The 16,361-nt window shown below is 43.4% G+C and overlaps 1 protein-coding gene across 1 annotated transcript in view; it reads left to right on the forward strand.

Annotated features, from left to right (window-relative positions):
* Positions 1-7,352, forward strand: part of MAN2B2 (mannosidase alpha class 2B member 2) — an 84,689-nt gene extending 77,337 nt beyond the window's left edge. Inside the window, exons 17-19 of the mRNA XM_036762848.1 lie at positions 444-556; positions 5,660-5,777; positions 7,107-7,352. Of these exons, the coding sequence (XP_036618743.1) occupies positions 444-556; positions 5,660-5,777; positions 7,107-7,204 (329 nt within the window). The 3' untranslated portion in view covers positions 7,205-7,352. The remainder of the gene's footprint in view (positions 1-443; positions 557-5,659; positions 5,778-7,106) is intronic.
* Positions 7,353-16,361: the final 9,009 nt, after the last annotated feature.

Below are 16,361 nucleotides of genomic sequence, written 5' to 3' on the forward strand. Positions count from 1 at the left end.
GCACATGAGCTGTGCCCTGAAAAAAGGATGAGGTCACTGTAGATTGCCTCTCATGCTGGCCAGCTCTTTGTTCAAAGTTGCCCTCGGATTCTTCCTCTGAGCAAGAAGCAAGATGGAGCAGCACAAAGAATACTTTCTAGATTTAAATCCAAAGACCTGGGTTCAGATTCTAGCTTTGCTGCTTTACTACTGGACAAGTTGCTTGGCCTCTGCACCTCAGCTGCTTCTGATTAAGTGAACTCTGTGGTCCCTTCCAACTCTCGATGTGATGGGACGTCTGAATAGAAGCTCTTTGAGGGCAAGGATCATGTTTTCGCTTTCTTTGTACCCCTCCTGTTTAGCCCAGTACTGAGCACATACGAAATGCTTAATAAACCCTTGTTTGATTGAATATCTGATGCTCTGGTTGATCATCTGCTCCCTGCTTTGTTCTATTTCTCAAGGTTACCGGAAGAAGAGTGATCCTGACCTCAACCGGGTCTTACTGCGGATCTGCCATTTATACGAAGCGGGAGAAGACCCAGATCTTTCCCAACCAGTGACTGTGAACCTGAAGGTAACACCTACCTCCTTCTCCTTTCACCTTGTTGCTATCTCACCATGAGCAGGGGATGAGAAGGGCTGCCTGAAGCAAACCTCACACACAAGAGACCCAGCCTCACAAAACCTGGTCAAATAGAGGAAGCCTGGCCTAGTGGGTAGAGGAGCAGCCTTGAAGCCAGAAAGACTCAGGTTCAAGTGCTGCCTCTGAAACTGCTTGTTTAATTGGTCAGCATCACATAATTTCCCCGTCTTCCAAAGCTTCACTGATAATCCTGGAGGGAAAGTCTTGCCACACTAAGGAGTTCTCCAACTAAGAAGTCACAGAACTGGACCAGAAAGCTCCGGAGATTTAGAGTCAAACCCGGAGTTCACCCCAGTGCATGGCTGTGTTAAGCCTCTTGTGTCTCCTAAATCTATTTCCTCTTTCCAGCCAGGTGATCTGTAGCATATTTCAATGACAAATCACTTTCTCCTCCATCAACTTTCACCCAAATACTCGTTCTCATTTTTCTCCTCTCTAGTTCCTAGGTTGCCTCCCATAAATGTACCTTCCTAAGATACAAAGCCACCCAGCTACTTTTTGACTTTACCTGTGTCTTTTGAATAAGGTATATCCCTCCAAAGACACGGCCTTTTCATGGTTTCATGCCCCAAGTCTCAGCAATACAATCATCATGCCCAAACCTTTCCAGCCTGGTAGAAAAAAAATAACAGTTACCAAAATGCCTTCTTAAAGTTTATAAAGCGTTTTTATTTTGCTAGCACAAGTTATTATCATCATGATTTTATAGAAGAGCAAAATTCCAAGAAACGTGATTTTCCCAGGTCGAAGCACAAATGGAAACACCCAGAAAACCCTATGACAAGTTAGATATTCAACAAGCAGTTGTAAGCACTTAGAGGGTGCTGGGTATTGTGTTCAACAAGGGGAAGCACAGACAAGAAAAAAGAAAGTCCCTGCCCTCAAGGAGTTTACGCTCAAACATTCAAATGATAAAATGCTGTCATTTCCCATTGTCTTCCCATCCTCTCCCCCAAAAGCTCTCTCTCATAATGAAGAACCACAATCAAGCAGAACAAACTTAACCATGTCTGAGTCCCCATGCCTTGTGCCTTGCCACAGCCTAGAGCTCTCTGCTATCTTCATTCTTCTCTGTTCCTTCAGTCCTGTGGGATCCAGACTGATCATTGCATAGGTCTGAGATCCGGCGGCTTCAGCCTCATTTCCTTTCCATCATGCTGAGGTCCTTGTGTATGGTGTTCTCTGGGTGCTACTTTCTCGACTGAATTACTTCATACAAGCTCCTCACTTTCCCTCCACTTTTTTTCCCTTCCCCCATGTTTATGAGGCCCCAACAGGAAGCACATGGTCCTCTTCAAGGGCCCTCCACTGTGGTAGCACATATTCTGGTGGCAGAATCTTCTTGGTTAAATGACACACCACTTCCTTTCCTTGGCTCATGAGAGCTGGGCCTGACAGTACTTAGGTTTCTTCTCTCTGGACTCTTTCTTTCCACATCTCTGAGATCAGACCACCCACTTCCTTCCCTGCTAATAGAGGTTTTCTTTAGGTCTCCTCCTGTTAGCTTTAGACCTTAGCTGTATTCCATCCCTGCCGACAGCCTGGAGAGAAAGCACTAATGCTCTATAACCCAGGTGCATTGGACACGCCTATTTTTGACTACAAAAATCTCATTTCAGGGCAGAATGGAAACAGCTGAGAGATATACTAGGTCCTAGAGCAGGAGGGAACCTTGAAAATCATCTTCATCCAGCTCATTCTGCAGATGTCCAAAGACACAGTCTCAGCATTTGAGAGGCAGCATGGCCTAGGGCCAGGCCAGGGAGACCTGGCTGCGTGACCCTGGACAGGTCACTTTATGTTATCTTTGTAAGACTGACCTGCATTGGTAGAGGTTTTCTCATCCAGAGATTTCCTTCTCTAAATCTTTGATCCTACAGCCATCTGTCAGGGATGTTATTAATTCACTTCCATAAACATTTATTAATCACCTAATGTGTACACAGTACTTAATAATTTAGGTACTATTAATCACCTAATGTGTACACAGTACTTAATACTATTATTTAGATAAGAAATTATTCTGGTCTTTGTGGAGTTTACTGTCTAGAATGGGGATATGACTTTTTTAAAAATCAGACTTATGGCTTCATTAGTGTAGGGAACTTCCAGTATGGAAATTCTTCTATCAGTGCAGATTGGCACCTGCTTAGCAACTTGAAGTCTTAGGAAATGCCTCGAGTTTACAGACCAAGGGATCGGGGAGGGCTTCATGGAGGAGGTGGCCTTTGAGTTAGGATTGAAAGGATGAGTAGGCATTTAGCAGGTGAAGAGAGGGAGGCACGCCTCCTAGAAAGATTTATGAAGGTGATTCCATATGGGTTGGTGGGTTGATTGAATCACAAATGGAAAAGGATTGATTCAGTTACCCAGTGTCTGTGAGAAAAGGGTAAGTGCCAGTAAAATTAGAACCACCAAACAGGAAGTGTTTACCCATGCCTAGTACACAGGAAATAACTGATTCCCACCTATAAATGTGATCATCACAGGAAGCTCAGCAGCAAGAACCACTTCAAAGGGCTCTTCTCAGGGTCGGCCTCTCCCTTAGCTGAGGAACCTCTCAGAATTGTAGTGTTGAGGTACAGAGAGATCTTTCTAAGGAAGGAGACTGAGTCTCAGACAAGGAAAGTGACTCAGATCTGAGGTCAGATAGCGAGTGAGTGGCTGGACCAGCCCCAGCACGGAAGCCACCTTGGAGCTTGGTGTTGTCTCCACCCTCCCAGGCTGACCTTTCTCTGCATGAGTGTTAAGGCTGCAGCTGAGGTTTCCATCAGCAGGGAGGGCCTGTGAAGGGGAAGGGGGAAATGTGGTACTGCTGATGCTCAAAGTCCACCACCCGTAGGCCTTTCCTCCTCCATAACATGGAGCAATTCATGTTTTTATAGCAACTGTCGGGCAATGGAACGGGTTTTCTCTCAGCAGCCCTTATGTATCCTCACCTGCATTTTATAGATTAGGGAGCTGAGGGCCAGGCAGGTAGCTGATTTGCCCAGCACCATGTAGGTAGTAAATGTCAAAACTGGTGTTTGAGCCTCACCGAGGCAGATGCCCGGAGCCGTAGGGTGGGCCAAATGCAGAGAATATTTCACCAGGACAAGAGTGGTCTGCCAATTGTTCCTTTATTTTAAAATAACTGTTCATTCTAAACTTAACACTTGCAAAAACTCCAAGTAAAAAAACTATGAAACTGAACCCTAACAATCCTGTAAAATCAGAACAATTAATGTTATGTTAAGAAAGAAAAATAGGAATAACGTGATATAAATTCTTTTAAAAGGACACTTCATTTGCTGAGTCTCCTGCCTCTTTTTTTCCGTCTGTGCCTTTATAGAGTTTTTGGCCATTGTGTGTGTTGCTCTTTCAGTTCTTCTTGCCTCATTTTGTATCGCTTCACATAAGTTTCTGCATACTGCTTTGTTTGGAATGATGAGATTGGAAGGACCTTAAAGGTCATCCGGTCCAACTCCCTTATTTTTCAGATGAGGATGCCAAGCACCCTGGAGGTAAAGTGGCTCACACGGGATATATGTGGATTTGACCCAAGGTCTTCTGACCCCAATTCCATTGGTCTTGTCATTATAAACGTTCAAGTTAATTAATGAGACATTTTATTCAGCCATTCCCATCATTGAACATATGGGTTGACTCCAGTTTTTTAGCACTATAAATAGGTGGCGCAGCACATAGAGTGCTGAGCCTGGGGCCAGGAAAATCTGAGTTCAAATCCAGCCTAAGATACTTCCTATCTGTGTGACCGTGAGCGAGTCACTTAATCTTTTTGTTTCCCGGTTTTCTCATCTGTGAAAATGAGGGGGCTGGCGGCCTCTGAGATGCCTTCTTACTCTAAATCTACGATCCTTTATAGGTATCAGTTTCTTCATGCGTAAAATGAAGAGGTTGAATTTGATGACCTTAAGATTCCAGGTCTAACATCCTGTGTTTTAAGGTCCCTTTTCCTCTCCTTGGAGCGCAGCAACCTTTACTGTTTTTTCTCCATGTTTCCACATCTTACTCTCATTTTCAGATTATGAAGGCAGGGACCATACCTCATCCATCACGATGTCCCCCGCAGCACCTAGCATGATTCTAGGCACAAGTTTTGAATCATTGGTTGATTACCATCTTTATAATTGTCCCAGATAAGAAAACACTGGAACTGTCTCTAATCTGTGCCTTTCGTGTGAATGTTCTTCATTGGTACCATAGTTAACTTTCAGTTAGCTGTGTTTGCTGGGAGAAGCCATGCTATGTGAGGACCTCAGAAACACCCTCGAGGGTCACATGTTTGGACTCCCCAGCTCAGCGATCTACCTCAGGTAGTGTTGGTTTGGAAGCATAATTCTGATCATCATAAACTATGACTAAGTCAGAGCAGGAGTCTCAGGCCCAAGTTGTGTGCTTAAAGTTTATGCCCCACATCTGTTTGCACCACTCTGAATTTTACTAAGGTCTTTTGATTTTCTGTTGCCTAAATCTCCTCCTATAATCCTCCCTCTTCCACTGAGCCATCCTATATGACAAAAAAAAAATTAAGAAAAAGGAAGAAGAAAAAAACAATCAGCAAAACCAACCAATATATTTTTAAAGTTGTGAAAATATAAGCAGTGTTCCACACTTGTGGACCTCCACCTCTGAAAGCAGTAGGTGGGGACATCTTCCCATTTCTTCTTTGGGACTATGCATGTTCTTCATGATTTCACAACATTCCTTTTCAGATGTTTGGTGGTGGTCATTTTTCCATTTATAATGTTGTGGGCATCATTGTTTTCTTGGTGGAGCCCATTCTGTTTTGGTGGGGGGAAGGCAGAGCAGTTGGGGTTCAGTGACTTGCCTAGAGTCACACAGCTAGTCAGTGGGTCAAGCGTCTGAGGTCGGATTTCAACTCAGGTCCTCCTGACTCCAGGGTCGGCGCTCTACTCACTGCACCACCTAGCTGCCCCAGAGCCCACTTTATTTTAAACAGACTTTTCAAAGAAGTGGTTTCCTATAGGTCCTGCAAATAACTCAACGGCTGATGTCTTTGTTTCTTAACAGTCTCTGCTCCGGAATCTGGGGACAGTGGCTTCGGTGGAGGAGCGCTCCCTCACAGGGACCTGGGATGTGAAGGACCTGAATCGCTGGAAGTGGCAAACAGCCAGATTTGAAGGCCAAGGTTTGAGAAATCATAGGTTCATCCCCTTCCTGTCTGTATCCCCTCAGGCCTTCCAGGACTTTGGGCACCTACTTTGCTTCTAGGCAGCCCATTTACTATTCTCTGGGTCTCACATCATCCGGCCTGGGACCTCCTTGGGAACTCTGACCTCTGCTCTTGGAATGGCCCTCAGCACAGTTTGAAGCAGGCCTGGTTTCCTTGGCCTTTCAGCCTCCTTTTTCTGTGTCTTTGTCTTCTCCCTCTGAATAGCATGCTGTTCCCCTCAGGTCCCAGAGCCCTTAGCATTATAACCAGGTTCAAAGCTTTCAAGAAGGGTCAAATATCAAGCTATGGCCAGTTGTGGTGGGAGAGCTTTGGGGAGTATTGAATCCTTCTCCGGAAATCTTCTTTCTTGGTACCCTTCAGAAAGCAATCCATCAGTTCAGATTAGAGTAGCCAAACAACACTTCCTTACAAGTTCAGGGCCAGAGTCTCAAAGACTCTGGGATATACCAGAAGCAACCTGCCAGGGCCTTTGACTGAAAACAGGAGCTTAGGAATGCTGGAACTGGAAGAGACCAAACCATGTAGAATGTAAACTCCTTACAAGATCCTTCGTATCCCCAGTGCCTGGCACATAGTATGTGCCTGACAAATGTTTGTTGATTGATTGACTGTCAACTGGAACGGACCTTAGAGAACACCAAGTCCAAACCTCTCATTTTAGATGAGAGGAAACCAAGTCCCAGGAAAGTGACTTGCCCAAATCCACACAGCTAATTGATTAGTGAAAGTGTTCTCCTCGCTCAGTCTGGTCTTTTTTCTATTAAGACCCACAAGAATGAGGCTTTTTATAGCTCCTCACATAACTGTTGCCAAACCTGACAGAGATCTGGTGTTTATTTGGGTGTGGGGTAATTTCCTTTCCCTCCAGCTGGCTTCTTGCCTCTCTGCTCTGCATCTTGGGTTCCTATCTAAGGGAATGAGCAAAGGAAGAAGGAGGACATTGTTAAAGGCCCACCTGGATTTTCTTGGTTCTTAGCTTATTATCTTCATGTATAGACTGAGGAAGCAGAACTAGAATGTGCCCTGACATCCTTCCAGCTCCAGATACTCTGTGCTAAGGCCCCTCCAACTGCGACATTCACTATTTTCCAATTCTAAGTCTGTGTCCTAAGTTTCCCATCTGCTCTCACGGTCTCTGGTCCAGGCTGACGAGCTGGACTGAAAGGGAGGGGGGAACAGGGCACTTAGGAGGGATGAGGGAAATTAGCCAAGCCCGGCACATTAAGAACTAGTGACTAGAACATTCGAGCTGAGGTCAGAACTAACACTTCTGTCCTTTTCCAGACTTCCCCAGGCCTTCCGGGATGCCTCTGGGAAACTCCACCTTCATCCTGCACCCGAAGGAAATAAAGACCTTTTTTATCTACTTTGAAGAGCAATGAAATGCTTAGGGACTATCCCTGCAGCTCTTCTGAATGTCTTTGAAGCCTTGTGCATGCTCTGACAGAGGGATATTTAAGGCCAGTGTGAACTTATAGAGGAAGATGCATGTATATATTTGAATAAACATTAAGTTATGATGACAAATAACTATCCGTGGCTCTTTCTTATCATGGACATAAAAAGTGCAGCCCTGTTTGCCCTGAGCCCCTTCCCTAATCCCAGCTGCCTCCTTCATGAATATGACAAACACAGGACCTAGGAAGAACCGGGGAAAGCCAAGGGAGATGACAGGAGGGAGCTCCCATTTCTAGGTCTTTGAGGCTTACTGAGTGCTTTCCTCCTTACAGCTCTGTGAGGTACGTTGCACAGGTCCTGGTTTTCTCCATTACATAGATGAGACTCAGAGAAGAGTGAGCTGTCCAAGGTCACCAGGCTATTAAGCATCAGAGCAAGGCAGCATTAAATGCCTACTGTGTGAAAGAAAGGTGCCAGCCTGAGCCCTGGTGATAATCGTTGCACTTCAGGGTTTGCAAAACAGTGTCTCATTTTATCCTTCTGGGAGGTCGGTGCTATTATCACCCTCACGCTATAGATGAGGAAACAGAGACAGGCAAAAGTTAAGTGACTTGCTGAGGATCATAGCCAGTAACTGAGTCCAGGCTTGAACTCAAGTCTTCCTGACTACAGATCCATTTCTCTGTCCACCAAGCCAACTAACTGCTCTGTGAAGATAAAAATGAAGCAGGCCCCATGCTCAAGGAGGTTACATCTCTCCAGATTCCAGCCTGAATCTTCTAACTCCAAATGCAGTCCTTTGTCTGCCACGGCAGCAGTGTCGAACTCAAAGAGAATTGAATCCCTACTTAGAAAACTGCAAATTAACATTATCTACATTGTATTGTATTTTTGTTTATTATGTTAAACATTTCCCAATTACAGTTTAATCTGGTTGGGGCACTCAGGAGTTATGCCAGCTGACTAGCAGTGAGTTTAGCGCATCTTTAACTACACTGTGATGTCTAAAGGACGAGGTGGGAGGTGAACCCAGAAATAGAATTAATGAGGAAAAAGGGCAGCTACTCAGCCAGTAGGAAAGGTAGGTTGTCAATAGGTGCTGTGGCCTTTTGAAACAAAGAAGGGAAGAAAAGCTGTAGAAATTTGCACTCAGTAAATATTTGGTTGAGTATTAAGTCAAACCAGCTTCCATTAAAGTCCTCAGGTAACTAACCCTTGGTTTTCAAATATCTGCCATGGAAATGCAAATTCTGCCGGATTTCCCAGGGTGGAAGGGCTTCTTGGGAACATAGATCTAGAGCTAGAAAGAACCTCAAAGGCCATCTAGTACAACCCTCTCCCTTTATAAAAGAGGAAACAGACCCAGAGACATGGCGACTTGCCTCAGGTCACACAGGTAGTAAGTGGCTATGGTGGGATTTGAACCAAGAGAATCAAGGAGACTTCAGTGTCTCCAGTAGTAGTCCATATTCTCATCTCCTTTGCTCATGCTGTACCCCTGTGCTTAAAACAAAAGGCCTGGCTAAAGTGTCACCTCCGCAGGACCCCGTAGTTTAACATGGACTCATCCTTCACATATCATTTTGTGTACTTCTCATCTCTCCCCAACTGACTTATGAATTCCTTGAGAGAGGGCAGAGCAGGTGTTCCATGTTCCTTTTTCCCCATACTATTCAGGTCAAGCCTAGGGTAGATGCTCAGTTAATACTTGGAGAACCATTAAGATGAGGGGTTTGACAAAACTGAGGGACTAAAACCCTTTTGGCCCTCCTTCCCCTCAAGGCCCAGTTCAGATGCTACCTCCATGGAACCTCCTGGGGGGAAACTGATCTTCCCTTCCTCTAATTTCTTGTGGCACTTTGTCTAGACATCTTCAAATTGACTTCATTTTGTCGTATCATTTTTTTATATGTTTGTCCTCTCCCCTTCTATTTCAGACCCCCAAATCAAAGCATTAGCTCCTGGGCCTGTATTGTATCACTCTTTGTATCCACAATGCCTGAAAGAGGGCCTTGCACATAGTAGGACCTTCGTAAGGGTCAAATGGAATTGAAATGGTACTTGTGAGACAGTAGGTGACCTTGTATAGTATCTCTATATCCTTGCGTAGTAATCTCCACTATTCATTCAACGCACATTTACGAAGCCCCTACCATGTACAAAATGCACAAACTGAGGCTGCTCAAAGTAGGAAGAGGGGTGGTAGAACTGGGACCAGGCATTTGTGTAACCCACGCAAACAGTCATGATGCATGCAGGAAATGTAACAAATACATCCTTGTGGATTAAGGAGAGTAGGCTTTTCTGGCATTAAAAATATGCATGTGTGTATAAAATCACTTCAAAATGACTCATATCCAGTGACATATATATATGTGTGTGTGTGTGTGTACATATATACACACATATCATATGTGTTTTAAATATAATGTTATTTACATATAATAATATAATTTAAGGTTTGATCTGTAAAACTTTATAAAATATCAGTTTTTATTATCACTACCCCCTCTAACTCATTGTGCTTTCTGAAGCTTCCTACTTTGCCTGCCCCTAGTATTAGCTCTGGAGAAAAAAGACCCTTGCCTGCATTCTGGATTTTGTGGGGGAGCAAAGGCTGCCATTGAGACCATTAGCCCGCTTAGTGTGTGACCGATATGGGTACATGCAAGCGGTTCCCTTGCCAAGACTATTCCTTTGTGTCAGTGTGAAATGTTACCCCCTTACCCCAAAAAATGTGCTAAGTAGTGCTTAGGACTTGCTGTATCCCCTTGAGTAAATCGCTCCCTCTGTGGGCCTCAGTTTTCCTCATCCATTAAAAAAAAAGTAGGGATTAGACTAAGGTTCCTTCTGGTCTTAACATTCTGTGATCCAAGGCCCTTTCGACTCTAATGTTCCACATTCTAAGGTCCCTCCTAATTCTAACATTTACATTCTAAGGAGCCTTCTAGTTCTGACATCTAATATCAGTGGTATTAAACTCCAGTAGAAGAAATGGGAGCCACCAAACTATACAATACTTCAGACTGTGTATTGACTTAGAAAACTGTATTATTGCATTTTTATTTATTTTGTTAAATATTTCCCAGTTTCATTTTAATCTGGCTTGAGCCACACTTGGGAGTGAGTTATTGTGAGCCAAGGGCCACATGTTTGACACCCTCTGCTCCACATTATAAGGTTCGTTCTGTCTCTGACATTCTACAAAGGTCCATTTCCGGCTTTGCCATGCTGTGTTCTAATGTTCTTTCTGGCCCTGACATTCTCCATTCTAAGGTTCCTCCCACCATTCACATTCTGGGACTACATAGTAAAGATAATCATGCCAGAAAGGGGAGAGGTGGGTGGGGGACTTGGCGAGAGAAGCAGTGAGTGAGGTCTTTTCTGTGTTAATTTTGACCATGATGGTTTGTTTATTATTTGATGAGGCATTTCAGAGGAAGCACTGAAAATGACCTTTATCATTCAGTGCCCATCAGTCTCCCCCTCCATGATGTGAAAGGTTTTCGTTTGTCAAAGTTTCTGCTTTTAACAACTGAGTTCAATTCAGTAGCCTTGGTTTTTGTTTGATTTTTTTAAGCCCCTGCCTTATGTATGGGCACACTGCTAAATATCTGTCCTCTTAGAGAATGTCAAACCCTTCGTGACAAAGGAATTAGACCCCATCCTCACCTTTGAGTTGATGAATAGAAATTATGCACCCACCAGCATTCAGGAACCTTTAAAAGAAGATTCCTGTTTTTAGTCTCTTGCATAATCATGCATTTTTCTGCACGTAGGTTTGAATGCTGAGTGGGAGGTAGAGTCAGGAGACCTGGGCCCAAGTCTGCCACTATAAGCCTGGATAATTCAACCAGCATTTCCTCATATGTAAATGATCAGACTAGGTGATCTTTAAGGCCCTTTCCAAACACAATAGCCTATAAATCTAATTCTCACATCCTATGATTCTAGTTTCAAGAAAAGGAGAAAGTATAGGATGAAGATGAGAGCCCTGAACTGGAATCAATAAATGTGAGTTTGGTCCAGGCATGACTACTTTTGTGTAACAAAGAGCATTGGACTAGGAATCGGGTCCTGCCTCTGGCACTTAACCCCAATAACAGTTATTGATTTGTTACCAATAGATAACAACCTTTCTGAAACTCCTGTTTCCTCATCCCTAAAGTAAGGATAATCACTGGACTGGTATGAGAAAAGTGATTTATCAGCCTTAAAGATCTGTGTGAATGTGAATTATGACCTTGGGAAAGTTAATCAATTTCTCTGAGCCTCAGTTTCCACATGTCAGTTGACCTTGGTTTTCTCAGGAAAGTAGACAGCAAGATTTTTTCCTGATAGGGAAGGGGCAGAAAGTGACTTCTCCCAGCAGAGGACCTCCCCTCCGACTTCATGAAGCAGACTGAAGATATTCCCCCTTAATTCCCTCACATCCCCTTCACCGTACCTCAGGACCTCTCTCCATCTTCACCTAACCGCTCCTCATTTGATTCAGTCTCACACAAGGGATGATGCAGCCCTTGTCCTTTCCAAGGCCAATGCCTTCCATTGTGTCCTTGGTCCCAGAGCCACGTGGCCCTTCAGAAGCCTGGCCTACAGATCATTCCCACCTTCTTCCTCTTCAGTCTCTCTTTCCTGGGCTCTTTCTCCCTTGCCTACAGACATGCCCTGGTCTCCACTATCCCTCTCACCCTACGTCAAACTATTTCTCTTTCTCTCTCTCTCTCCCTCTCTCTCTCTCTCTCCCCACCCTCTCACTTTATAAGAAAGAGTACTGCTTCTTTCCTTATCATGCACTCACTCTTAAATCCCTTGCAGTCTAGCTTCAGACCTTACCATTCCACAGAACCTGTTTTCTTAGAGAACCCCAGTGACCGATGCTTACTACTCGTGTGATCTTGGGCAAGTAATTTAACAGCTTCCCTGAGCCTCCGTTTCCTCATCTGTAAAATGAAGAGATTAGACTAAATTACCTCTGTCAGTCCTTCTAAGTCTATGATCTGATGAATCTGATAGCCTTTTCTCAGTTCTCATCCTTCCTGATTTTTTTTTTTGCAATACCCAGCATTTTTGACAATTCCTTCCTCCTTCAGGGGTTCTTAACCTGGGGTCCATGGGTCTTTTTTTAATTAATAGTTAGATAACTATATCTTAAAATAATTACTGCACTTACAAGCCTGTATATTTTATGCATTTAAAAATAATCCAAGAATGGGTGGATAGGTTTCACTAGAGATACCTCTCCTCCCTTGGCTTCTGGGACACCATTTCTCCAGGTTTTCCTTTTACTAGCTTGACTGTTCTTTCTAGGTTTCATTTCCTGAGTCATTTACCCAGAGCTGTATCCTGGGTCCCCTCCTCTCTTCATACCCTCTCCTTTGGTGATCTCATCTGTTCCCATGGATTGACTTTGTCCAGATCACTTCCAAATTTATATATTTTATCTCCCTCCTAAGCTCCAGTCTTGCAATTATCTGTTGGATATCTTCAGCTGAATGTCCCCTCAAGTCCCAAAAATCACTCTGTCAAAAACAGACCTCCTCATCTTCCTAAGGAAACCACCCAGCCTCTTCCACTTCTCTATGTTTATTAATGGCATCAGCATTTTTCTAATAACAATGATACCTCGCATTCATATAATGCTTTAAGGTTTAGAGTGCTTTACATATGTTAACTCAATCGATCCTCACAACAACCCTGAGAGGTCGGTGCCGCATTTTACAAATAAGGAAACTGAGGCACCAAGAGGTTAAATGACTTGCCCAGAGTCCCAAATCTAGTCTTTCTGATTCCACATCCCTCACTCCATCCATTGTGCCATCCAGCTATCTCTGAATCAATGCTTTGTGGTCTTCCTTCAGCTTTCTCTTCCCTGTTACCCCAATGTTCATCCATTTGCCAAGTTCTGTCAGTCCTATTTCCACAATGTCTTTTGCCTCTGAACCTTTCCATTCTCACAGCCACCGCCCTGAGACACTGCGTGACCCTGGAGAAATCACTTAACCTCTGCCTCAGTTTCCTCAGAATGGGGATAATAGTTACACCTGCCTCCCAGGGTTATTGTGGAGATCAAAGGAGAGAATAATGTGAAGAGCTTGAGCATTAATTAATGCTTGTTCTCTTCCCCTTCCTCACCCTAGTTTAGATCCTCATCACCCCTCACCTAGACTATCAATAGACTGGCATTTTAAGTGCCTGCTATGTGCCAACATTGTGCTAGGCACTAGGGATGAAAGACAATAAATGAAATGATACATACTCTCAAAGAGCCTCCATCTTCCCTTTCTCCTTTCTCTCCCCTCTCCAATCCATTCTTCTCAGAGCCACCAAACTAATCTTGCTAAAGCATATCCCATCTTATCAGTTCCTGCTTAAAAACCGTGAAGCTTCCTATTACCTTACAATAAAACCCAAGCTCTTTGTCCTGACCTAGAAGGCCGTTCACCCCAGCTTACCTCTTCTGGTGGCCTCTTTTACATTCCTTCCCTTCACATACTCTATGTTCTGGTCAAACAACATCTGGCACTTTCCCAAACTCAGCTGCCATCTCCATGCCACCTCCAGGTATCTGTCATGCCTGCAATATACTCCCTTCTCATCTCATTTCAGACTCCTTCCTCATCAAGGACTTTCCCTTATCCTCCCACCAAAAGGCATTTCTTTCTTCCTCTAAGTTTTTTACTCTCTATCTGGATCTCTTCTCTCCTCTCCTTCCCCATCATGTATTGCCTTGCATTATGCTTATCAGCATAAATGCCGCATACCCACCTCCCCAAAGAACTTTTTGTAGGCAGGAACTATATTTCCAATCCTCTTACTCTCAATGCCTTGCACATAGTAGGCTCTTAATAAATATTTGTTGAATTCAGTTAAATGGAATAGAACTACAGTGTGGTATCAAGAAAAAAGCACTGCTTTTGAAACCAAAGGACATGGGTTCAGATCCTGGCTCAGCTACCTGTGGGACATTAGGTAAATGAGAGGCAAGCTAGTGGTACAGTGGATAGAGCACCAGGCCTAGAGTCAGGAAGACCTAAGTTCAAATCTGACCTCAGACGCTTACTAGCCATGTGACTGCTTCGTCTGTCCCAGTTTCCTCATCTGGAAAACAGGGATAATAATAGTACCTACCTCATAAGATTTTTGTGTGGATCAAATGAGATAATTGTAAGCATTATACAAATGTTAGTTATTATTTTATTATATAACTTCACCTCTCTGGGACTTCTTCCTTTATAAAATGGAAGACTAAAATTGGACTAATTATGTCCAAGGTCCTTTCTAGCTCTAAATCTATGATACTATGCGGCTCTCATCATGTCTGGAACCCCCCCCCCTTGATCTATAGAATGTTTCTAAGCTAGAAAATGCCCAACTCCTTTGACCCCCAAGATCCCATTATCCCCAGGCATATACCCCAAGAAGGTCTTTGATAAAAATAAGGGTTCCCTATACACCAAAATATTTCCAGCATCACTTTTTGTGGGAGCAAAAAACTGGAAACAAAGTAGATGGTTATCAGTTGAGGAGTGGCTAAAAAAACTTGTGCTATATCAACAGAAAAGTGTTACTCTGTGGCAACAAATTAGAAACATACAGAGGCACATGAAAAGAACTCCATGAACTGATGCAAAGTGAAGGGAGCAGAGCCAAAGAAATAATATATATGACTGCTACAATGTAGCTGAAAATAACAGCCACAACTAAATGATTGAAAACGAATGTTATAAAGTTAGCAGATACAAGCGTGGCCTCCTCTGCCTACTCCTCTGCAGAAAAGGGGGTCTTTGGGTCTGGAACACCGACAGATTTTTTTCGATGTATTGATTGTTTTGCTGATTTTTTACCTGCTCTTTTCTCTTAAAAAAATTCTCCCTTATAAGAAATGGCTCTCTGGGAGGGTTATGGGAGAGACATACAGGAGGGAATGTAGATGATGTTAAAACAAAAGGCATCAGTAAACTTATTTTTTTTAAAAAGTTTATGAGCCAGGAATTTCAGAGGTTACAAGTATAGTGCCTCAACAAAACTTCAGGTTAGAACATCCCACTTTGTAACGTCAACTCTGCTGCCTTTCCTTTTGTGGAAAACTGAATCATTCTAATGTTCTGTGACTGAAAAGGTCAACTCTGTGTGGGCTGGACTTTTTTTTTCTAACCGATATAAGTAGATTGTCTATTACTGAAAAGTAAACCAGAGCCTGCACATGTTTCAGGATGTCGTCTCCTTTTTAAAGAAGTCCGTGACAAATTATTCAGTGGGAACAACTGAATTCTACTATTCCTCCTCCTTACCCCTTCTCAACTCATGTGCACAAAAAATACAGATTTCACTATCGCCAAGATCCCATCAAAATAAGCCTAGTAATTTCAGCAGTGGGAGGAAGGGCCAGCACAGAACAAGGGTGGGTTAGTGGAAGGCCTCCAGGTTTGGCGTAGAAGGATCTGTCTTTGAGCTTCAATTTGAGTACTTACATGCTTTGCAATCCTGATCACACTTACCTTCAGAGCCTGTTTCCTCATCTGTGAATCGAGAGTGGTTATGTTGCAGTACATACCCAGTAAGGTTACTGTGAGGGTGAAACAAGATTGTGTTGTCTAGTGCTTTGAAAAGTACGATGATGACGATGATGATGATAACAAAAATAATAATAATAGCTGGGTTTAGTAACACTTTATGGTTTGCAAAACACTTTACAAATTTTACATCATTCCTCCCCCCCCCCCACACACACACAAAGTAGGTGCAAAATGCTAGAGTGCACCGCAGATAGAGCTCTGGGCCTGGAGTCAGGAAATCTGAGTTCAAATCCAGCCTCAGATGCTTACTAGCTGTGTGTCCCTGGGCAAGTCACTTGACCTAGGCCTCTGTTTCCTTGACTAGGGTTGTTGCAAGGATCAAATGAGATAATATTTGTAAAGTGCTTAGCACAGTACCTGGCTTACTAAATCTAGTATTTAATAAGTACTTTTTTTCCTTCTGACCAGGACATAATAGGATAATATCACAGGTATTCCTGCACGTGTGGGCAGTCTCATATAAGGCAAAGAATCACAGGTATCATAGATTTCGAACCAAAAGGAATCTCCAACTCCTTCATTTTACAGATGGAAATAATTGAGGCCAATAAAACTATCAGTA

The sequence above is a fragment of the Trichosurus vulpecula genome, chromosome 6, assembly GCF_011100635.1.
Source record: "Trichosurus vulpecula isolate mTriVul1 chromosome 6, mTriVul1.pri, whole genome shotgun sequence".
NCBI classification, from domain to species: domain Eukaryota; kingdom Metazoa; phylum Chordata; class Mammalia; order Diprotodontia; family Phalangeridae; genus Trichosurus; species Trichosurus vulpecula.